Source organism: Suricata suricatta, chromosome 9 (assembly GCF_006229205.1).
Source record: "Suricata suricatta isolate VVHF042 chromosome 9, meerkat_22Aug2017_6uvM2_HiC, whole genome shotgun sequence".
NCBI classification, from domain to species: Eukaryota; Metazoa; Chordata; class Mammalia; order Carnivora; family Herpestidae; genus Suricata; species Suricata suricatta.
Window position 1 is genome coordinate 100,699,341 of NC_043708.1, and position 24,229 is coordinate 100,723,569.

General features: G+C 44.6%; 1 protein-coding gene across 18 annotated transcripts in view; it reads left to right on the top strand.

Annotated features, from left to right (window-relative positions):
• TPM1 (tropomyosin 1) overlaps positions 1–21,942 on the top strand; it is a 27,509-nt gene extending 5,567 nt beyond the window's left edge. For 3 of the 18 annotated variants that reach the window (XM_029950422.1, XM_029950424.1, XM_029950411.1), the window contains 7 exons: positions 7,648–7,781; positions 9,814–9,931; positions 11,213–11,283; positions 12,046–12,121; positions 12,569–12,631; positions 12,898–12,967; positions 21,062–21,942. In XM_029950422.1, coding sequence (XP_029806282.1) covers positions 7,648–7,781; positions 9,814–9,931; positions 11,213–11,283; positions 12,046–12,121; positions 12,569–12,631; positions 12,898–12,967; positions 21,062–21,144 — 615 coding nt within the window. In that variant the 3' untranslated portion in view covers positions 21,145–21,942. Of the gene's footprint in view, positions 1–37; positions 212–7,647; positions 7,782–9,813; positions 9,932–11,212; positions 11,284–11,539; positions 11,616–12,045; positions 12,122–12,568; positions 12,632–12,897; positions 12,968–14,379; positions 14,463–15,878; positions 16,073–19,831; positions 20,645–21,061 lie in introns of those variants that run through there. The other 15 variants (XM_029950426.1, XM_029950414.1, XM_029950412.1 and 12 more) reach the window with 14 other exon arrangements.
• The last annotated feature ends 2,287 nt before the right edge of the window (positions 21,943–24,229 follow it).

The window sequence follows — 24,229 nt, forward strand, 5'->3', positions numbered from 1 at the left end:
GGCTGCGGCAGCGGCGTCCGGAACGCAGCAGCCGGTCTCTCCCACCGCAGTCCGCCCGCCGCCGCCGCCGCCCCGCGCCATGGCCGGGAGCAGCTCGCTGGAGGCGGTGCGGAGGAAGATCCGGAGCCTGCAGGAGCAGGCGGACGCCGCGGAGGAGCGCGCGGGCAGCCTGCAGCGCGAGCTGGACTACGAGAGGAAGCTGAGGGAGACCGTAAGGGACCCACCCATTGCCCACCCACCCCTACCCAGAGGCGCCTCCACCCCAGTCGGGCCCACAGAGCGGTGCGGGGCCCTCCAGAGCCCACCTACCCCTGCCCCCACGCTTCCGGGGGCGCACCTGGCGCACCTGGGGCCGCTCGAGTCGGGCTCTAGGGAGGGGCCCTGCCCGTTCTTTTCGGCCCTTCCTTTCCATTTTTGCTCCTTTAAAGTAAAAGCCCCGAGGGGAAGCAGGAGTGGTGTTGAGAAGGTTCTGGAAGCAGCGCTTTCCCAGAAAGGGCTCTATTTTGGGTTTATTTGCGTTCGGCCCGGGTGTCTCGGGTCCCCCGGGATGTGCACTTTGCGCTGCTGGCATTATTTACTTGAAGGGTGGGGAGAGAAGAGGGAAATCCTTTTGGAAATCCGTTCCTTTGGAAAGGGGCACTGACAGGGAAAGTCTGGGGCACTGCCAGACTTTAGGGCCTGGGGATGCTAAACTCCACCATCCCCGTTGACCCTTGGTTTTCTGGAAACCTGTTTCTTTGTGGTGGTTGAGACATGGACAGCGCCGGGCGCTGACATACACAGAATGGGACCCGCTTACCTTTCCCTTTGTATTAACCGTCTCTCGGCCCTAGTGGTCTTATACAGACATTCCTTTGTTACCGAGTATTGAAAAAAGTTGGCTACATGTCAACGATTATTGGGTGTATTCTCTTGCCGGCTTCCCCCTCCTCCATGTTGAATGTAATACCTGGCTTCCTTCCTTTCTCCTAAGGCAAATACATCCAACATCCAGGAACAGGATTTCAGAGGTAGCTCAGGCATTTGCTATTTGTTGATTTTTGAGTGTGTGTGTGTGTTTTAAATCAGGATACTCAAACACCTTGGGAATTTTATGACAAGCATAATATGGTGTCCAGCTGTGCTTAATATGGACCCATTCTTTTGAGTTGAGTAAATCCTATGGGTTAGTTATTTGTAACGGCAACATGGCTGGCTGCAGAAACTTCAATACCTGGTTTGCATAAAAACAGAAACAAATGGGTCCTCTTAGGAGGAAGGCCTAACTAGAGGAAATTTCAGGTAAAATACAGACGGGAATCAGGAGATTAACAAGAAAGAGAATTTTCTTGAGAACAAGTTGGCAAAGACCCCATTGATGTGGCTGAATTCAACAAGGCAACAAAGTGACTCCAGTTCCCTCTCTGACTGGCTAACAGCTGTCCTTGAACCATTAGAACTAATAGAACATGATGGATAAGAATGAGAACTCTGGACCCAGACTGCCGGGATCTAAATTCTGACTTCTGCTACTTACTGCCTGTGAGATGCTGGGCAGATTAACTTCTCCTTCTCTCAGATCCCTAACTGTAAAACATGGATAATACCTACCTGTTGAGGTGGCAAAAGGAGTTAGGTGTAAAGAAATTACCGCAGTGTTTGGCACAACAGAGTAAGTGCTAAGTGTCAGCTGGTAATAAAACTGCACAGCGCTTGGCTTTGTTCATTGCTTCTTCACCTTCAGTTCACCACCCATTCAAAGGGTCTTGAAAATGGCTTTCTCTTTTCCCTATATGTTAAAGCACTACATATAAATGCTTTTAACCAATATACATATTTTTTTTCTTTTGAGAACTTGAATGGAGAGAAAATGTGGGCAAACTGGAGGAAGTGTTTGGTCAAAGTGGCATTAGTGGTGGAAGTCTGTAGAACTCCCCTCCCCCTCCTAAGAAACGGAATATGTAGTCCAATACAGGAGAGCCTTCTAGTGACTCCTGTTCTAGTGTTTGATGTTAGACACAGAAGATTAATTTTATGAAGGGCACGTTGTTACTTTTATGCCCATCTTCTCTTTTGTGCGTCATTTTTCTAACAGTAGTCTTCCTGGGGCTGCTGCCTAAAGATGATGCTTTCATTCTTTTCAGAGCTTTGTGTTTAACGTGGTTTAAATAGTTTGAATTCCTTGGAAGTAATTTTGAAAACACTCTATCCAGGTGATTGGACATAGAACTTTTTTTTTTTTTTTTTTTTTTGAGAGGGAAGAGGAGAGGGAGAGAGGGAGAGAATCTTAAGCAGGCTCCACGCTCACGGCAGAGTCTGGTGACCCAAGGGCTGGATCTCACAACTGTGAGATCATGACCTGAGCTGAAATCAAGAGTCAGACGCTTAACTGACTGAGCCACCCAGGTGCCCCAGAACCTTTTAGGATAGCAGTTTGAGGACTGAGTCAGAAGAGACCGGTTCAGATTTGAAAGTTGTTCCTAACTTCTGCATCTGGAACTTTGAGGTAGTTAATTTAAGGTGGTCTCGTGGTAGTTGTTAGACGTAGTGGTGAGTTAAGCTAGTAGTCACAGTTTCCCTTAGACAAAAGGATACAGGTTTAGTGACAAAATCATAAGCCACTGCAAGAAATACTTGACTGGGGAGTTGGCCTTCAATTCTGATCCTCAAAAGTTCAGACATACTGTAGTTAATTGGCCCTTATGCCAGCACTTACCTTGGAAGGCCGGCTATCCCTTACTTCCTACCGGTTTGTTTTTCCAGGGTGTGTGGGCCCTTCAAACGGTTGGAATGAGGATACTTTGCTTGATATAATGATTGACTCTAGGTCTTGTGACACACCAGGGTTTTGCATGTTTTTTGTTATCATCAAAGGAAAAAGTAGCAAGGAGCCAGTCTCTCCTCCTCTCTGGATAGTATCCAGCAAACCATGAGACTTAAAGTTGTAGCCTATAGGTTCTCAGCTAGCAACTTTATTAAATCATGGGAAATAACCAATTAACAAAAGTCCCCTGCCCTCTCCCACTATCAAGTGTGTAAATAACTCTGAGACCAGCAAACTCAAGAGTGCGCTTTGTGCTCCCATTGGCACCCCCAGACTGGCAATAACTGGAATATACACTCATTTCTGTTTTCATATGTAGGCAAGGCAAGGGCACTACAATGCCCTGTTCATGTCCGTTCTCCCTCATTATACAAATATGCCTCATAAATTATAGGCTTTGGCACAGATAGAGGAGGTTGTGTTTATCTGTTATCCATGGGAGTGCCCCTTAATGTCATCAGTGGGTTTTTTTCCCCTTTCCTTACCATATAAGGGCAGAAGTTTAACTTGGCTGTAGTCACTTGGTCTTACACAGCAAGTTGGGTGAAACTTTTGCTGTATAACTACAATTTGCATGAAATAAAAATGCCTGACCTTTGATCATCCCATGTTCCATTCTGGTTCAGGCAGGACTTTGAAAACATATTCCACATGATCATTTTTCAGGATAGAATGTTATTCTCCTAGTATTTTTTTTCTTAACTAGAATACTTTTTTAAAGTAAAAAGCATTGCTATTTTTGTTTATTTTATTTATTTTTTTTTTTAGTGGTATTGGCTAAAACATCTGGACTTCATGAAAATCTAGGCGTTGTAAAAGTTTTCTGTTCAATCTGATTTCGAGTAATATTTTGCTGCGTTGAAGTGCCTCTACGCCTCTACTACCCTTGATGTCTCTGTGGTACCTCGTGGGGGTTCCGGGCAGTGGTGTGCCTGCCCTTGTTTTCCGTGTAGGTAGCTAGTACCTTTGGGTTGGGTGAGGGGATAGGCCATGCACAACTGCAAAGTGCTTGGTGGTTGTTTAACAACAGATCTGCAGGAAGATAATTGGTAGCTTTTACTACTAGAGCAGTCTCTTTTCTGACTAGCTCATTACAAGTTGGGACACAATAGCACTTTGGAAATAAACCAGCATCCCAAACTGAAAGACTCCACCAGCAGTTATCAATACATTGTTAGAAGAAGCCAACCCAACACCCTAAGGGTGACTTCCATGCCTGGAAATAATTTGCATCTGGGGTCTTGACCCTTCTTCCCACACTCCTTGTTGTTTATATGTGCTTTTTGAATAACAGATACTCATGTGGCTGGGGACTTGTACTGGCAGACGCAATTGAAGGTTAAATCTTAAATCTACTACCCAGGTTCTGTGATGAAGGATCCTTAAAGAATACCTAAATAAACCTCAGAACTTAGGAAACGCATACCAGAAATAAAAGCTAGTGAAGGTGAGAGCTAGGGGCCTTTTGGATGCAGAGCATAATCCAAAGCACACACATACAAACGTGTAAAAATAAAAGAAGTGCCCTTAATTAGTTATGAAATTAAACTTGAGTTCTAGGGACCCAAACAAAATTGGGACCAGCCCAGTATGGTAGGGCCTGAGAAGTCCGTGGGATGGGAGTCCAGGTTTTTCCCAGGGAAAGCTTAAATGCAGATAGACAGACCCCAGACACTGCTTCCGGGTCCCAGCTGTAGCCTGCAGGCACCTTTACCCGTGCTGCTGTGAAACCTCCTCGGCAGCAGGCATTGGCTTCCAGTCTTGAGAGCAAATGCTCTGTGTCCGCCGGTGAGGTGTCACCCATGAGTGTTGCCGGGTGAAGATTTCCGTAGAATACCAAAGCTCCAAAGGGATGGAGAGGGCTCGTTTAGTGGCTGCTATGTACTCTCCTGGTCCTGGCTGGCCCCTGTCACCAAAGCCTTTCTCTCCACGTGGGGAGTTGTGTTGGGGGAAGCTGTAGAGGACTTCCTACTCTGACATAGGAAGAGAGAGGGTAAGAGGCAAGAACCACCAATTCCAGGGCTGCTGTGAGATTCCTGGAGGCTGTAGGAAGTGGCAGCGCCCACACACAAGGACCCAGGGAACTGCAGTGTTAGTCTTGTCTCCCCCTGATGTCTGCATGGCCTGAGCAGGGTCAGCACTCTGCATCAAAGTTCCCTCTTTCCCTTCTTTTGAAAGGAGAGCCAGAAGAGTGGTTCCCACAGGATTTGGCAGCTTCTTTGGGTGGTGGGGCTGGGAAGGTAGCGGGATAGAACAGGCTGCTTATTTATGGTGCAGATGCCTGTCTTCCCCTCTAACCTCCTGAATTCGAATCTCTGGGGATGGGCCTGGAAGTTTGCATTATTAATACACATCTTCTAGTGGATTCTGACACTCAGCTAGTTGTGGGAACTGCTGGTTGATGCCTAGGGACTCTTCCAGCTAACAATTGAGGTGCCATTTTGTGAACCAGCCACAGGTCTGCTGTGTACACAGCCCAGGCTGCTAGAATGGACCTCCACTCCCAGTGGTTGCTTGAGGGCCCTGTATGAGGCCCTGTATAATGCCGAGAAGTCTTAACGTTCTACAACATGCTCCTGGGAAAGAGTTAGTGACATTTATGTATCAGGGTCCAGAGCTAAAGGAAGGGATGGTTAGAGTGGGGGTGACAAGAGGGAAGCTACAGATTGATGGGGGCCACTCAGGCAGGGAGACCTTGCATGCAGAGGCAGGAATGGGCATGGGGCACGGGCTCTTTACTCTCCAGTGCCCTTGGCCACATAACAGGCTGGGGACCTAGATTGCTCTGCCACCCGGAAATCCTTTCCCCAGAGCATAAACCATGTTCTTTCTGTGAGTACAAAGTCCTCAGGGTTGGGGTCTAGTGAAACACAGAGCAGAAACTACAAAAAAAAAAACATTTAGAAAATCATATTGACATTTCTCTGGCCACAGCACCTGTAACAAAGATACTTGCCTTCATATTCAAATTAATAAAAAAAAGGTGGGGAATACTTTTAAGTATATGACTAGACATTCTACTAAGGTATTTTTGGTTTTGTTCTTCATTTTTGTTTTTAACTTTCACACTTGATTGTTTCCTGACAGCCCTCCCCCCACTGCCCCACAGTCCCCGTTCATAAAAGGAATAGAATTTTACTAGAAATGGAAAATAGGAAAGTGAACAAAGCTGACCTGACCCAAAAGTATACCCATAATGTATACTTCCTTCCAATTTTTAAGAAATAGGGGTAGACAGTTCATTTTACATAAGAAGAGCATTGTCCCTATTACTGTCACCCCCCTGTAGAAAAAACATACTCATCGGCTAGGCAGACTTAGCAACACCCATTACTAGCTGTGCACCCCTAAGGATTTACTTCGTGGGCCTCCATGGTTGCAAACTGTCCTCCTCAGATCCAGTTCTCATTTCTCCGATTTCCTGTCTCCATTGCCCTGTTGTTACAACATAGTTAATTTTTGTTAAGATAAAAGTGTATTTGAATTTTTTATAAAGAGGCCTTCACCATGGTTGGAGATGCCCTAATAACCTCTCTTTCCCAGACAAAACTTGGCGTTTAAAATTTTACGAATTCAGAGGAACAAAGAGCTGAATGTTCTCGTATTCATTTCATTCAAGGGCATAATCACAGCCTCTAACTACATGCGCCTTTCAGACTGTATACATCAGGAGTTCATGAGTTAAGAAAGTTGTTTTTGTTTAAATTAGGTCGGTCTAACTTACTTTATTCAGTAGATATTTACTGAGCCCATATTCCTTCTGTGCAGAGAACTGTTATTCCTTACATGTAAGAAGCTTCCAACTGAGTAAAGAACACCAGAATATGGACAGAACTGGCTTGGGTGCCTTAAGTATGTATGGTAGTTTTTAGAAACTCAAAAGTGGTGTCCTGAAAACCTTCTCACTCCATAATAAGCACACATTCACAGTGGATGCAGATGAGGAGCTGGTACCTGATTAGTAAGTTCTCTCCTTGATTTCCACTCATAATATTTAAACAGACACCAATGCAAGTGTATATAGTGGATCATCACAGTCCTACAAGTGTTCTGAGGCTCATAGTAAAAAGTGCTTATAATAGTAGGTAATCGTTGGATCCCCAAAAATGTAACATCTTAATTTAGTTGCAGATATCAAATAAAAGTAGTATCTATCCTGCTTTCTCCTAAGAAGTTTGAAACTTTTCTTAAAGCAACCTTGTAAGAAATGCCAGGAAGCTTATCTGAAGAACACTTGGGAAATTCGTCTTGGCCGTTTCAGTATGACCAAGTTCTTCTAAAGGGGTTACTGAAACCTGTGGGGGAGGGGTGTTGTGTCTGAATGGCATATATTTTAGAACGGCTGAGTTTTTAAATATTTTAGTTCCTTTATAAGACTCCTGTGAGAAAGTGGCCAGGAGTAAGGAGAGTGCAGACTCCTGAGTCTGATTTCTGGCTGGACTGCGCTGGTCTTGTGTGGCGGAGCCTGGGTAGCTCTTGTCTCTGTCCAGTCTCCAGGCCCACATGAGGGAGGTGGCCGTTAATGAAGTGCTCCTTTAGCAGTCAGGTGAAGCCAGTGTGGAGTTCTGTGGAAGAATGGAACAAAGTGAGAGAGCTTGCTAATGGTCCCTCTCTCAACTGAGAATTGTGTGGACTTACATGCGAATGTGGACATTCACTGTATAAATCAATGTAGCAGTGTCTCCAAGAACTCTGGGCTTGACCAGACGTGTAATGCACTTAAAGGTAGCTCACCCCAGGGCCAGCTTCCTGTCCGAAATCAGTGTTTCTGGCTCAGCCACTTGGTGCAGGTGTGTCCTCACTTTCTCTCCCAGTCTGAAATGCCTTTCACTGTCTCTGCCTAGGCTGAAGCCGATGTAGCTTCTCTGAACAGACGCATCCAGCTGGTTGAGGAAGAGTTGGATCGTGCCCAGGAGCGACTGGCAACAGCTTTGCAGAAGCTGGAGGAGGCCGAGAAGGCAGCAGACGAGAGTGAGAGGTGAGGGTCTGCACAGGCCTCTCCTCTGGGTGGAACAGGAGGGCTTCTCTGATCTTTGGGGCTTCAGAATTTTACAGTCCCTTGGTGGGGTCATCTTCCCAGTTGATCCCAGGTATAACTTTACTAGGTTTGTTCATTTAACATTAATGGAGCACCTGTGTACAACTCTTTAGATCCCCAAGGTTATAAGGAAGAAAGAGATACTTTTCCTGCCTTCATAGAGCTCATTGTCCAGCAAGGGAGATGGATATTTAAATGAGAAATTCTAGGGATGCCTATTGGTTCTTTCATTCCTGCTGACCACAGAGCAGTTAGGCATTTTTAAAAGATAAACTTTATTTAAAATACACCAAGAAGACTGGCCTAGATAAATGCACCATGGACTATCAGTTGTCGAATAACCCAGCAAATAAGTGGGAGAGGAAGCACAGCTAAAACAGAAATATCTGCCAAAGTGAATTGTTTTGGACTCAGTAATGCTGATAAGATACTCGTGCACGTGTAAATACAGTCGGACACTCATGTATTCAGAGCCCACTCCCTGTAACGTGACTCTACCTGATAATTATTCCAAGGTTCGGCTTTGTGGTAGTGAACGAAAACCATGGCCATATAGCCCAGCACAACTCCATGTGTTCTTGAAGTCATTTCTTCTTACGCTCAGCTTCTCTAGTTAATGTATTCATATTGCATAGAAGCATTCCAGGACAGACCCCATGAAACTGGAGCGTCCTCCTGCTCGGAGGGATGACAGAGTCATGTGGTGGCTCAGAACACAGGGAGTGCGCGTCGGTGCTGTGACCTGGGCAGGTGAATGTAATCCATCATTCTTTGCGTTTCTCCTCCTTTGATAGAAGTGCGTTTCTGCTCCCTGCCACCATGGGTAAAGAGTGATTTCAGCCTTGAAGATTAAAGAAGCACTTAAGTTGAAGTTTCCAGCTTATTATTCACTGCTGCTTATTGTTTCTTCCCTAACCAAGAATTTTGGACTTCCTTAAGATGACTCATCATCTTTCACGGTGCACACATACCAGTGGTTTTGTGGCTGACTCTTCCTGAAATACACTTGTTAGTAAACCTAAAAGGCAATCTGGCAATGTTAGACTTTGTAGGAAAAAAAGGAGTTTAGAGATCATTTACCCCAGCCCCCTCATTTTACAAATGAGAAAACTAGGGCTTAGAAGTAGCCTACCCAAAGTTTCACAGGGAATTTATAGACAAAGCAAGAACTTTAGTCTTCTGATACATACTGTAGTAGTTCATTGTCTGAACTGCCTACTTAGATTTTGGTAAATGAATCCTATTTCAAAATGACTTACTCCATAAAACTGTAATTATCACACAACAGTTTACATTTTCTATAATTTAACACCGTGAGACCCAAACGCAGCACAGACAGTGGTATCAGTCTGTCTCTCAACATCTCTGTTATGAAAGAATTCTATTAAAGGCAAAACTCATAGTTTCTTATCTAAAGTATTAGGTTGACCCATATGAAATTGCTGTTTTTGCAGATCTGACATAGTCAAGTATCAGCAATTTTATATGGTCCAATCTAATATTTACATTTGTGACTAATGGGGTGAGAAAGAACAGCTGCCTTCTTTGTAGGAAGAAGTATGTGAAGACAAATTTGTTTTTGTTCTAACTTGGGTCCATTTTCAAGCTGAATCTTCCCACAAGGAAAAGGAAGATATCTCATTATTTATATAGCAAGTAAAGCGTGTCAGCTTTTCCTGTTTCCATGCCTCCCAGTTTCAAACAGGATCCTGACATGGTACCTTTCATTTAACATTAGATCCCTGGTCAGCTGCACCAGCATCGAAAGTGTGAGGTTTCATTCACAATAAACAGAGAAGTGTATGTCTTTTTCTGTCGTCAGCTCTGGAAACTCTTGCTTCATGGTTTGGAAAATAAAAGCAGCTCTGTGGTCTGTTTGGTCTGCCAGTTACACCAAGCCTCATGGAGCAGTGCAATATTGGTTTATGGAGGTCTCTAAACCTTGGGTTTTTCTGCTTCTCTTCCTTTTCAGAGGCATGAAAGTCATTGAAAGTCGAGCCCAAAAGGATGAGGAGAAAATGGAAATTCAGGAGATCCAACTGAAAGAGGCCAAGCACATTGCTGAAGATGCCGACCGCAAGTATGAAGAGGTCAGATCTGGGGGCCCAAAGCCTCATGGACTCCCCAGCAGTGGCCTTGGTGGGGCCCAGGGAGCAGTGCTTACAGCCTTGTGTTCTTCACTGAAACCGTCTGCTTCCTTGGTGGAAATGGGTGGTTTTCAGAAGCAGAGTTCCTTTATCTCCAGAAAACAGTTCTTATTTGATCCTACTGAGGCATCCCAGGCTTTATCCTGGAGCCAGTCCATAGCACTGGCTAAGAAAGACCAGAGCTTCCCCTTTGATGCCTACCTGTGCAGCCCCCAGACCACGACAAAAGTCCTTTGGCCAGGAGAGAGGAGAGTTGGACCTCACTTGTGGAAAGAACCTCTCATATTGTCACCATGCAGGCAGCATTTCCTGGTGTGATTCACCTAAGATGATCCAGTTTAGGCAGCATAGAGACACAGTGCATGCTCGAAAGTCCATATAGGTTCAAGAGGCCCTTTCAATCTGTCCTGTCTTTTCAAGGTGGTAGAGTCTCATTATCAAGATAGGTTCACAGGTGAATCAGCTTCTGGTCATGTCCCCTGAGAACAACCTCTTATGATAACAAAGCTAACATGACTGTTGTTTTAGTGTTAATGTGGCTATCTTAAATGACATTGACACTCCTTTTTCTATTATTATTACTATTACCACCATCATTATTACTATTATTACTTCCAGGTTGCTCTATGCCTACTACTTTTGAAATGCTTCATCAAGTCCCTTCTTCTCCCAGGCTCTTTCCTCTACTAAATACAGAGTTGGCTTCATTAGTCATCTCACTAGCTCATCTAATGTTAGCTTCTGTTATCATTTTTAATGTCCTCCACAGAGAGGAGGTTGAGGTACAGAGCTCTAACTTGATAGAGTTCTCAGGATTATTTTCAGTGTTTTTTGGCAGCCCCTACCTTTACAGCATCAGATGTATCTTGCCTCACCATGCTGCTATTTTTGAGAAGGTGAATTTCCTCTCTCTCCCTCCTTCCACACTTTGGCTGGCTGCTCTGTAATTAAATGGACTTCACCCAGCACAGACTTAAAATGAGCCTGCCGCCTCGAAACGAACCGTTCTGAGTCTTTGTGAGAGCAGAAGCCTCTGGGCTGCTCTCTACTGGCCCTCCTGGTAGAGAGTCGCTTCTCTCTCGTCCACGGGAAAGAGGGTCATCTTATTTGTCAATAAGAACTTTTCAGGGCCGGTGAGACAGTACCCACCTCTGCGCCCTGCCCCTGTACTCAAAGCTTGCCGGCCCCATGGTGTGTATGTGTGTGGTGTTTGTCCTGCTACAGGTGGCCCGTAAGCTGGTCATCATTGAGAGTGACCTGGAGCGCGCAGAGGAGCGGGCTGAGCTCTCAGAAAGGTAAGCGGGCCTGGTGCCAGTCTGCTCTGTGCGGGGTGCTACAGAGCAGTGACTAAACAGCATGACTTTCTGGCAGCTGCACGTTTACCTGTTTCAGCTCCGGGCTCCTCCTGGGCTCATCTGACATGGATGAGCAGCGAGTACGGAACACGGAGGACTTGTGTGGGGTGTCTGTATGAATGCGTGTATCACTGCATGCCTTACCTGCACACTGATTTTGAGAATGGCCTTGTGCATTTCCTGTGTCCACTAACAGCCAAGTTCGACAGCTGGAAGAACAATTAAGAATAATGGATCAGACCTTGAAAGCATTAATGGCTGCAGAGGATAAGGTACTGATGGCTCATGTGTGGTTTTAGGTTTAACTGCAACCCAGACGCCTTTCAGCTTCCAGTGTCTCCTGGTTCGTTTGGTATAATGGCACCCTCTGCTGTCTTCTATCTTGCTTTAAGTGCTTTCTTTGGGTCCTTTAAACTCCTTTGTTTTTCCTTCATGAATGCTCTTCGGTGCAGCCAAAAAAGAAGCCAAATTCTCATACTTCAAAATTGTTGTATTTGTCACCCTGCCTTTCTGCTGGTGCAAGTTTAAGGGGGCAGTGTCCTTGGCACATTTGAGCTTTTTAATACATGATGATTTGGCTACTTTAAGGCAGCCCTTTGTTCTCTGGGACTCGGTTTTCATTTTTTCCCATCCGTCTCCTTTTTCTCTCCTCCTTCCTTGGGCTTGTCTCCCACCCTTTCTGCCTCTGATCGAAAACATTAGCAAATGTGCCGAGCTTGAAGAAGAATTGAAAACTGTGACGAACAACTTGAAGTCACTGGAGGCTCAGGCTGAGAAGGTAGGCCAGGAGCATGGTGTGGGGGAGAAGCATCTTTTAAGAGCTGCTCAAAATACACATCCTTTTTCTCTTCCGAGGCCCTGCTGATGAAAACATTTTGTTTAGCAAATGGCATCATTTTGAGGTGATTTCCTGATGGTTATTGGATAACAGGTTCTTTTTTTTTTTTTTAATAGAGAACGTCTTTTATGTTGAGTTTGTGACTCGTCTATAACAATTTAATTTAAACCAAGTGCCACATGGCTAAGTTATCTTATTCTTATCCCATGTAAAACAATAGGCAGGAAAACGGAGAATGTATTGTAGTGTGCCATTTGATATCAGAGGCTCCATTACCTCCTAAGGGATCCTCAACATCTGTTGGCTGGGCTGGCGCTTTCTTTGTATTAGAAGACTTGTATAGAGTGAGCTGTAGCCTGACATCTGGAATGCTCTTTCTAATTACAGTACTCACAGAAGGAGGACAAGTATGAGGAAGAGATCAAGGTCCTTTCTGACAAGCTGAAGGAGGTAATACTATGAGTGTTTTAGACAAAGCCAAGATTTTACATGAATCCATTTGTATGAAGCTGATCAGGGCTGCTTTGTTTCAAAAGTCTGGTGATCCAAGTCAGGAATATTCAAGGGTGGTGTTGCAGTTAGTGTGCTGTGTAAGGAATGACTAAAGTTTCAGACACATTTTATGGGCGTTGTTGATTCTCTAGTTTTCCCTGTATTTGTAGCTCCTACAAATGTAAAACTCCCAATTTTGACTAAAATAAATGGAATCATTACAGGCTGAGACTCGGGCTGAGTTTGCAGAGAGGTCAGTAACTAAATTGGAGAAAAGCATCGATGACTTAGAAGGTAAGATCTTAAGTTTTGTTTTTAATTTAGTCCTTATGGTTGAACAGTGACCTGGCAAACAGTTTGCCAATCCAAGGGCAACCTCCTCGATACACGTCTTTGCTCTTGCACATTCTTCCTGCCTGCCCTTTGGGGTTTTCATTCTGTGGCTCTTAACCTCTTGGACCTGCGTCCTCTGCTCACCAGTTGACTGTTAGCCACCAGATGAGGCACATCTCTTTGTACAGGCTGATGCCATCCAGCTTTCCTTCACTCTGGAGAAGTGTGGCAGGTTTATTTGTGGTTGTAGTGAGAATGACTAGTGCGTGTCCTGCTTAGTGATACCTCCTAATTATCAGAGTGGCATAGATTTGTTTTTAAACGCAACTCATCTTCCAAGTACGAATTCATTGTAAGATTTGGGTTTTTGTGGGGTTTTTTTAAGTCCTTAATATCTTGGTAAATGGTCTATATTCTGAAAGGGGTGTGGGGGGTAACAGGACATTGTTTTTTGAGATCATATTCAAGCCTTCCTCCCCTAAGATACTTAGATTTTGTTTTAGTAACACCCATCTTTGTCTCACGGAAATCCTAAATGTTGAACTCTGAGGCTTGTGAAGGGTCAGCAATGAGAAAAAAAGAAAGGAGAATACATAGAATACACAAAAAAGGCAGAAGGGGCTGGTGAAGGCACCGAAGGACCAAGCTAGTGGAGAAGAGAGAATGACAGGTAGTTGTAAAAACAGTCTGCCAAAGCGCACAAAGTATGAAACCTTTGTCACTACAAAAACTAAATTGCAGACTTGGTACAACAGCACCATAAACGTGTGGCTGCCCTCACTTTTCGAGCGTCGTGGACCAGTAACAGGGCAGTTTAGTGAGAAGGCCAAAGGAGTACCTCATGGGGCACTAAGAAACCGACATCCCAGCGGTCCAGTATGGTCAGGAAGTCAGTGGTTTGAAGGCGGAGCCAGATAAGGAGTACAGAGTCACAAACTTCTTCCAAAACACTGCCCTTGGGATATTTTTCCACTGTTGAGAGTTGCAGGTGGCTGACTACACCAGTGTAAGTAAAATATAGCTATAGAAAGGAAAGATGTTCTATTACCTGCCCAGGAGACAGCCTTCTGTGGTTTTATTCAGGGTTTAACATGATTTACTGATAAACCAACCATATTTGTTATGATTTTTCATATTGCATCTTTCCTGTTTTATTTTCTAATGGGTTTTGTTCTTTTTGTTTTTGTTTCAATTCATTTAAAAACAAAACGCACGTCTCCTGCATTGGCCACCTGCTGCGGCATCACTTTCTTCATGCATTGTCCTTTTCTTGCTGCTGTGTGGGGATGGTGTCCGTGCCACCCTCGCTCACCCTCCATCTCTTGATCACTCTCCATGCCCTTGCACCTCTGCCTTCCACTTCCTGGTCATAGACGAGCTGTACGCTCAGAAACTGAAGTACAAAGCCATCAGCGAGGAGCTGGACCACGCTCTCAACGATATGACTTCCATGTAAATGTTCATGCACCCTGCCTGCTCACAGCCGTGCCCTCACGCTAATATGAGAAGCTCACCCCTGCTCCCTCTGTGCCTCCAGAATCTCCATCTTCACACCTTTCTGTTGGCTCTCTCTGCATAATGTAGAATAGTAATTGTTTGCTCACATTCTACTAACGTAAAAGCCACGTAGATTAAGTCAGTCTATACACATCATTTTCCCTTCAGAATTTATTTCACAGTCTCTGAGCCAGATTGTCCCTACCAAGCAGTGAACTGAAATAGGAATGATTTGAGCAATACCCTTTTAGGAAATTAAGCGAGGCTCAAGTAAAATTTGAAGGCTCTGCAGTGGTGCAGGAGCTTCCCCAGATATATCAAAAATCAGTTTCCTGAGGTTCAGTTAAATACAATAGGATCATTTTTGTAAAAGAATTATACATTTAAGGAACCCTCAAGTGCCTGGTTCCTGAGGACCTGAGAGGAGATAGATCCAGCACAGCCTAAGGAGTGGTGCTGTGAGAGATGATCTCTTCCTCACTTTCTTCTCACAGTTCTGGACAGAAATGATTCATTTGCTGAATAGCCGAGCCTTTAATTTTCTGTGTTGACATAAAAGGCATTGAAATATTCACAGTGAACATGACAGCTGGTGTCATCGAACTGGGAGACAAGACCCCAATCACACAGCATGAGTTCAGGACTTACTGGCTCACCGTTAACTGCTTGAGGCAGCGAGAGTCGGAGTAGATACATGTTCACATGAGAACTTTGAGCACACAGAGCTAATCCATGGATTGCTAACCCAACCTAAGCATTACACTTCTGCCTCTTTAAATTCTAACCTGGGGTGTTCCCCGGAGCGTTCTCTTCATTCTAATAATACGGCACTGAATTCCAGAGGAGCTGGAAATTTCAGACCCACCCATTCACGAACATGGCAGTGTAGAGAGTGTGGCATGTGCCTGCTGCCTTACAGGCTATAGAATTCCCACATCACCATTAGAGACACGACTGTCAGCATGGAAAGTAGAGAGAATTCCATCCTCTCTTCCTTCATTTGTAAATGCGGGGGTGAATCAGAACATCTGTCTCTAAGGTCTTTCCCGGTGCTAAATGTGGTGATTCTATAGGGAAAACTTGTAGCATCAAATATGATGAAGTATTTTGAAGGTGAGTTAGCTTAAAATATGTTTCTGAACTCTACGCCTGGGCCTTCTTGGTGATGGACCGTCACCCAGAGGGGCCTGTGCTGGCCTAGGGTCCAGACACGGGCGGGCGAGGGGGGCATCCTCCTGCAGGTGCGGCTGGCAGTGGGTTTGCATGTCTGCTTCCTGCCTGTGTTTCAAGTGCTGCCCTCATCTGTTAGTTTGCTTTCCTTTTTCCATTGCGCCACTTTTTTTTTCTTTTTCTCCCACCTTTTCTCCTCATGCAGATAAGTTTCTTTGCTTCACTTCTCCCGAGACCCCTTCTTCAAGCTGGCTGTCCCACCTCTCTGAGCTCTGCGGTTTGTCTGTTCTCCAGCTGACCTGGCTCGTTCTTTTAGCCTCCTGCCTGAGAGCCAGGCACACTGCTTTCCCTTGTACAGAAGCTCCTCATTTCAGTGTAAAATAAACACTGTGTAAGCTATTTCTGTTTGCTATTCTTTTTACTTCTTATTTATTGACATTTTAGTTTCAACACTGAATAAAACTGCAAACCTTCACACATAGGAGGGTAGTTTTTGGCTGCTACCTTTTTTTTTTTTTTTTCCATTCTGAACATGAGTATTAAAAGTTTGTAAAGCAGTACTTCCTAATGGAACTTAAAAAAAAAAAAAACTCATGTGTGGGTCCCTGTCAGAGTTTTGGTTTCCAGAGGTTAGAGTATGGGGTGTTTTGTTTTGTTTTGTTTTGTTTTGTTTTGTTGAGATTGTGATGGTGCTGGTGTGTAGTCCTCACTGAGAATCCCCACATAGGGGACATTGTCTTGTTGGAGTGACCAGGAGTGCCTTGAGCAGTGCCCTCCTCCACCAGAGGTGTCATCAGATGTATCACTGCTGAGGTGGCCCTGTTCACAAGGATGCGACTAACTACCACCAGGCTCTGACGAAGCCTCCACAGCCATCCCACGCTGCTGGGGCTGCATGTGCTGGAACTTGGATCCAAACAACGTGATTTGAGGTTACTGTCGATCCTCCTTTTACAGCACAAAGAACAGATAAAGCTTTTTAAAAGTATACTCATTACTCAGCCACCTTCATTTAGCTCATAAGATAGCATCTTAAGTTTTCTAAATATGGTTACTTTTTTTTTTTTTACATTTATTTATTTTTGAGAGACAGAGCACAAGCGGGGAAGGGGCAGAGAGAGAAGGAGACACAGAATCTGAAGCAGGCTCCAGGCTCTGAGCTGTCAGCACAGAGCCCGATGCAGGGCTGGAACTCATAAACTGTGAGATCATGACCTGAGCTGAAGTCAGATGCTTAACCGACTGAGCCACCCAGGCGACCCTAAATATGGTTATGTTTAAGTCAAGATTCATTTTTGTGCCCTTAAGGACCTCATGTATTCTTTGGAAGTTGTGCATACATAATCTTTGTGATAACAGCTGTTGAGTTTTTTTTTCATTTATAGATGTTATTAAAGTATTACCGTTAGAGTTCGTGTTTTTTAAAACAGTGTAGTTAGTGGAAATTGTTCAGAATACAATTTTTTTTTTTAAGTTTATATATTTTGAGAAAGCAATGAGCTGTGAAGGGGGGAGGGCGGTGAAAGGGAGAATCCCAAGCACGCGCCATGCTGTCAGCACAGAGCCCAAGGCAGGGCTGGGACTCACACACCATGAGATTATGACCTGAGCTGTAATCAAGAGTCAGACACTTAACTGACTGAGGCACCTAGGTTCCCCAGAATACAGTTATATTTTATTTAGGCTTTGCTGTTTCACTTTAAAAACAACACTTAAGTGATTTTAAAAGAAATTGTAAAAGTAGAATTTAAACTTACAACTTGGATTTTTGTTTCTTAATTCCCAAATTTCTGCAGCTCAGAAGTCTGGCTCTGTTTCTTCTGTGTTCTATATGTGAGTGATCTTCATCTGTTTCTGTTAGCCTGAGAGTGTTGATATATATACCACTATACTCAAATGTAAACAGACTGAAAATATGGTCAATCACTCCACAAAGACTTCAGAGCAGAGAAAAAATACTCCTTAAGAAAGGGACGTAAATTAAAGCATTTTAATACTGGTGTAAAAGACTTTTTAAAATTTAAAATCTGGAGTCCATGTCTCTCCCTTGAGAGTGTAGAAGCCTTTTATAATTTTGTGGATTTTTTCCCCCCTTAAGCCTCCTTGGGTCTGCTTTTGACTATGATTCCTGCCATATTTTTTTTAACCTCCTAGTAATAGAAGGGGGCCTTTCTCTGAGCGACCCTACTAAAGACAAAATAATAGATCTAAAAGTTCTGCTTAGCATAGGTGCAGTTAATTCTGGAGGCTAGTCTGTCTTGGGGGGTGGGGTGGGGAACCTTTCCAGAGATTTTCACACTTTTGTGTAAGTACATTCTACAAGGAGAAATGGGAAACTGATACTTTGGGAGTCTAGAATAGCCCAAGAAGGTATGGGTGCACTAGAGGGTAAATAGCAACTTGATTCTTTCAGGAAATTGTCAGGGTCCAGATTTCTAGTTCAGAGAGTCAGACTCTACCTGCAGCTGCTGGTTGGACCAAACAGAAAGCATTCCTGAATCTGGGCACTGGAAGCTCCAGAATCTGGGAGGCAGGACAGGAGTAGAAAACACTTCCAAATGTAAAACCACATCCGGTCCCTGCCCTCAGTCTCCCAGGGCAGACCAGCTCCATCGCAGCTGAAGTGGAGCAGGTCCAGAGGGGGATATGTAGGGACAGCTGTCATTTAAACTGAATTCACATTGACCTTCAGGATTCTGTAGGGTTTCTCCAAAGTTCTTTTATTCCAGCTTGGCCAAATATTGGCTCAGCAAACTGAGATATCCTGTCTGCCCATGGCAATCACCCCCCTGCAGTAGTGTCGATGTGCCAGTGGGGTTTAAATTTGCAACCCCCAAGCACATGTCCCATGCAGGACATGTGCAGGGCAGTGGAGAGGTTGTGAAGAGATGAGCCGGAAGTCTTCTTTGCCCCCCATGAGCTGGCCGTTTTGCTGGAAGGTAGAGGACTGAAGTTGAGTCTGAACTCAGGTGGTGTATGGAGCTTCCTGGAGGAGGTGACGTTTGCCTGGGCTTCTGATATCCAGAAAATGTGGATGAGCGAAGAGGACCAGGCGGCAGACACTCCAAGCTAGAAAGCGTAGTGCATCCAGCCTCTTCCCCTTCTCCTACCACTTCTCAGGGAAGGCTGAAATAAGAACTGATTAATTTCCTGACACCCCTGAGGTCCAGAGGTTGGATGGGTTCATTCTCCCTGGGAGTAAGACTGTCAGCTTTTCAAGATCAGTCAGTAGAATTTCTGCATCCAGGTTGTCACTGTGATTCAAATCAGTCGTATATCCTCCAACTTTTCATGGTTAAGTGCCAGGTCTTTGTCTTTTTGGGGGCATTCCCTGGGCAGTCAGATCCAGACTGACACTTGTGGTTGGCCTCCCTGGCGTGTGAGAACATTACATGCCAGTGTGTAAGACTGACGCTGCACTGGTGGCCTGGTGGATGTTTGAGAACTTGTTCATGCTGTATGCCTCCATCTCATGCCACACACAAATGCCATTCTCTTCAGGAAGTCAGCAAATGAATTTTATGTCGGTTCCATGTGGAACCCTGTTTGCAAACCATGTTTTGCTATTTGAATAGGGTAGCACCCTATGTCGTAGCTAGACGAGAGGTCAGAGTGCACTCTGTATGGTGGTGATTGAGGGACCAACAGAGAGCTTAGTTCTGCATTTTAAGAACTGAGTGAGGCAGCCAGGGGCCCCTTCCTGGTTCTTCCTGAAAGGAGAGTCAGCCTCCAGAGTGCCGGTGAAAGGGGTTCTGGGAAGAGGTGGGCTAAATGGGCAGGTTAAAGTTTCACTGTAAGATTCGCACCATGACAGCCTGCCTTGGCTCCTGCAGCTGTTGCCAGGAACTGCATGTGGCTTCGTTCACACAGTGGTTTTAGTAAGGTGCAGAAGGAACTACCCCCTCCCTCTTTCTCGCCCCTGTCACTCCCTTTCCCTCCCTGGCCACCAAGAGAGAAATCCTGGCCCGTCCTGAGTCAGCCAGGCCTTTCCCACCCATCCTTCCTGGGCACGGGACACATAACCACTGGGTAAAGGTGAGCTGCTCAGCAGGTGACTTGAGGGATCTCTGTGTTCTGTCTGTCAACTCCTTCACCACATCTGGCTAACTTCTCTTCCTTCTGCCTCTTCTCTTCTAACCTGCTTGCTGACCTGTACAGATCAACTCTACCAGCAACTTGAGCAAAACCGCCGCCTAACTAACCAACTAAAGCTGGCCCTGAATGAGGATTAAACTTAAGTGGGAGAGAACTTGGGCTGAATTCTAGGAATGGAGCCCATGGGCAGGAAGTCCAAGACTGCCATGCCTTCAACTAATAGGGTCGACAACACTTGCTTCCTGCAGGCTTGTACATGGAGGGCATTAGCAGAAAGGCTGATTTCAGCTGCGTCTTTCTTCCTCTTATAACCTGGAATCATTAAGTTCTCTTTAAACCCAAAACTGCTTTTACAGTAAAGTTATGTATGTGTATATGGATTAAATATTTATAACAGTTTAGCAATCACAGGTCTTCTTGTTGAACTGATACAGAATGGGGACCAAAAATTGTTTTCTGTTTCCCACAGAGAACTGAGTTCTGCTTAAGTTAGAAAGCCAAAGCAGAGGAGTGTATAACTATATACATATATATGTTATATAGGATGCAATATATAATATATATATTGCTATTACATATTCATATTCCTAACTTCTTAATATCTGGTATAGTGTTTGATTAAATGTACCTATGCTTGGGCAAAATAGCTTTTGAAAACAGGAGCTCATGTCAGAAGTCCTGATTGTCTGAAAGGTATGCTTTTATTCCGTCTAATGGTGTTGTTGGAATCTGGTGAGAATGTCATGCTAATAATAAATAGAACACTATAAGAATAGTAAGAGAATGTCCTACTGAAGTGTGCATGAAACATGTGGATATTATTTTTAATGAGCAACAGAAATAAATCATTTTCAAAGTTGTCAGAAAATCTACTTACATCATCTCTGTCTACTGTGAGGTTGTGTTACAACACAGCTCCCAGATCTTTAACTGCCTGTAACTCAGAAATGTCTGCTGTATTAACTTGGGTGCTGCAAGCACTGTCCTGTTCCCACAGCGTGTGGCAGGGGGACCTTCACCAGGCCCCGCCCGCACTCTGGTCGGAGTGGCCCATTGGTGGAGGTTCCCTGAGCACTCTGTGGGGACCCGCTGTGCCTGTAGTTCCTCTGGGTCAGAGACGGCTTCCCCTTTTCGTAGGTCCTTGTGTGGAAATTTGAGCAGTAACTTAAAAGCATGCCTTGTCCTCATCGTCTCATCTTTGATTGTGACTGATGTTTGCCTGCCTGAATGTACAAACCGCCTCTGTGTCCAAAGTGCAGCTATTCATGACTTAATTTTCTAATCCCACCACAGAGAAAGTGGCTCATGCCAAAGAAGAAAACCTTAGTATGCACCAGATGCTGGATCAGACTTTACTGGAGTTAAACAACATGTGAACCCTCCTTAGCTGCGACCACACTCTTTTCATGTCGTTTTGTTGTCATTTTGTTTTGTTTTTTGTTTTATTTTGTTTTGAAACACACCACGCTTACCATGAAACCCCTTAAACGCATTTTTATTTACTTTTACACTGTCACAGAAACATCCACAAGATACCAGCTAGGGCAGGGGGTGGGGGAAACACACACATACAGACAAGGCAAGGCCGTGGCAGGGCTGTAATGACTTAAATGTGCCATTTCCCAGGTTGACGTTGCCACACTTACTACAGAGTTTTGCAACAAAGTATACTCAGCCAGTCTAGGAATCCTCCCTAAATTTGCAGAAAGATTTCCACTCAAAGTGCCAACGATGAATTCAGCAGGAAGATTAATGTTGAAAACGCAATCAGGTGTGGATTGGTGCTACTTTAAACAAAAGGTCCCACTGTGGTCTTTTGTTCAATATTGTACAATTTAGAATCCTGTCCAACACTAATTTATTTTGTCTTGAGTTTTATTATGAGATGAGACTGCGGATCCGGTATGCCTGAATTCACCAACGCCAAGGGTTTATAAGGCACGCTGCTCTTATAAGACTTCTAGTTCCTTCTCATTGGCACACCTGCTGCTCATTACAACTTGTAGGCTAGCGTTCGATTCAGAATTCCACTCTCCATTTCTCCATGTTAAAGTGAGAGATTTAGGCACTACGTACAATTGGTAAAGAAAAATCATTTTCTTAAAAGCTATAACTATATGTAAACATTGTATAATGGTATGGAATAAAATGCACATTGTAGGACATTTTCTAAATTTGGTGGTCCTGTCATTTGTATGTTTTTACTTGAACTGTAGATTATGTGGTTGACCTACCGTCCCTCATGAATGGTTTCTTAAAACAATATCCTGAAGATCAGGGGAACCTGGGTTTCGTGTCTTATCTTCTCAGAAGCTCTCGAGGCAGCATCCCTTTGGTCTGTTAAAGTTTCAACCCAGCAGGAAAGACCCTGTCCTAAAAAGCCTTCCTCCACAGTGTGGGCATATGTCTGCACGTACATAAAGGCTTTTGCAATGACTGTACTGGTTCGGGGATTTTCCCTCATGTCGTGGCTAAGTCTCTAGTAGCAGTTCATACAGCAGCACTCCTGTCCCCCAGCGGCGTGACTCTACAAAGTATTGCTCTAAAGGGTCTTTGTGATTTTCTGCTTTCTCACTCATTCTGAGTTGTAAATTCCAATACACCTTCATTTTTTGGACTTGGAATCTTAAAGTATCACAGGTCAGCGCTGAAGACTTCAAGCAAACAAGATTGAGAACACTGTTAGTTGGCCACACTTGTGCTGCAGGACAGCAGAGGACGTTCTCTGGGAAAGGAAACAGCAGGATGGAAATAAACGGAAACAGATTTGGATGACGGATCATATTTTCATTGAAAAGTATTAAGTATATCTGTAGCGATTCCTCCAAGTCCTTTGATCAGGTATTTTCTCTCCACAGAAAGAAAGGATGTGTGAGGCTAAGAAGCGCTTTGGGTCTCAAACGCTCCTCATCTTCACCCCCCTAGGCTCACCCCTGCCTGTCCTCAGCAAGATCAAGAAGGCCTCTCTGCCTCGCTGTAGTCACAGCGGCCTTTCCTGAACCCAGCACCCTTTTGCTTTAGGACCCAGGTCTGGCTTGATCTTTCATAACTGCCTAACCTTGTCAAGTCCCTAAATCTGAGATTCCCACCTAGCTCCTAGGCTATCACCATGGGACTGGAATGCGTCACCTGTGTAGTGAAGTACGTAACTCAGCACCCAGGACCTGCTAACTGCTGACCGCTGCCGTCCTCGTGCTGCGTGTGCTCCAGCGACCACCAAAGAGCGGGTTTAATATCAGGCTTTGTAAAGCGGGGGCAACACGAACTTGGCCCCAGATGGTGCTGGTTATTAATCCCTTTCTGTGTTACTGTATGCCAAAACCTGTATTAACGTGCCTTCTAAGTGTTATTTCAGCTTCACATCCGCCCCTGCTTCATTTACACAGCACCCGAGGCTCAGAGAGCCCATGAAAGTGCACAGTCCCATAGCTCACAATGAGTGGGCTCTGGCTTCAGATTCAGGCCTGTGCGACTCCAAAGCCCCGTTTGGATTCTTCCCCTTGTTTCAGATGCTTTACGGCAGAAGAAGAGCAACTGCCAGACAGAGCTAGAAACAGATGAAGCCACAATTATGGTTGGGGGAAGAGGAGCAGAGAAGGTGGTGGAGGGAGCTTGTGGGGCCAACATGACCGCCAGTGAGTGGTTTGCAGCCTGGCTTCCTCCCTGGGGTCCAGGGGTCAGGGGACATAATTAATGAAGCATCACGCCAATTCAAAGAATTATTCCCTGATCTTTCTGATAGGAGGGAACACCCTTTCTCCACATGGCACTCAGCTTGGGTCTGTTCCAATGTGATAATCCCTGAACACGCTGTCCCTGTGAACTCAGGGGCAAGATGAGGGCTCTTTAGTGTGGAAACACTGAGGCTGGAAGCTGATGTGGTCGCTGCTTAGAAAACCACAAAGTGCAGAGAAATAGTTCAAGATTCATACCCTAAATTCCATTAACAGGCCCGGATTTCAGGATGAGAAGTTGGAAAAGGTGTCTTGTTCAGGGTAAAACATTGTGGCTCTCCACAGAGAATGGGCTACAAGTAAGAAATAAGCATCTCCCAAAACTTTGAGTTTATGAGAGTTCCCTACACCGTTGCTGAGGAAAAAAGAAAATCACTTTCTGGACACATTCTGAGCTTTTTTGAGACTGGCATTGAAGAGAACAATTACTCTACTTACTGCTCCTAGAGATATCATTGGCAGAAAGAAACTAATTTTTGTGTATGCTGGTATGTACCTTCCAGAGTTTAATACCTTGGGCCTGATTTTTTTTTTCCTCTGGAGGTGGGGGGGGGGGAGTCGTTTTACTTGAACAAATATTTGGGTGTATGTTAACCATTTTTTCAACTTGTCAACACTATTTGTAGATGTGATTTTGTTTTAAATCTGCAGTCATATATACATACTCTCCAATCAAAACAAAACCCCTGAGGTGCTCAGGGAGCCTTCATTTCCAGAATTGGAGACA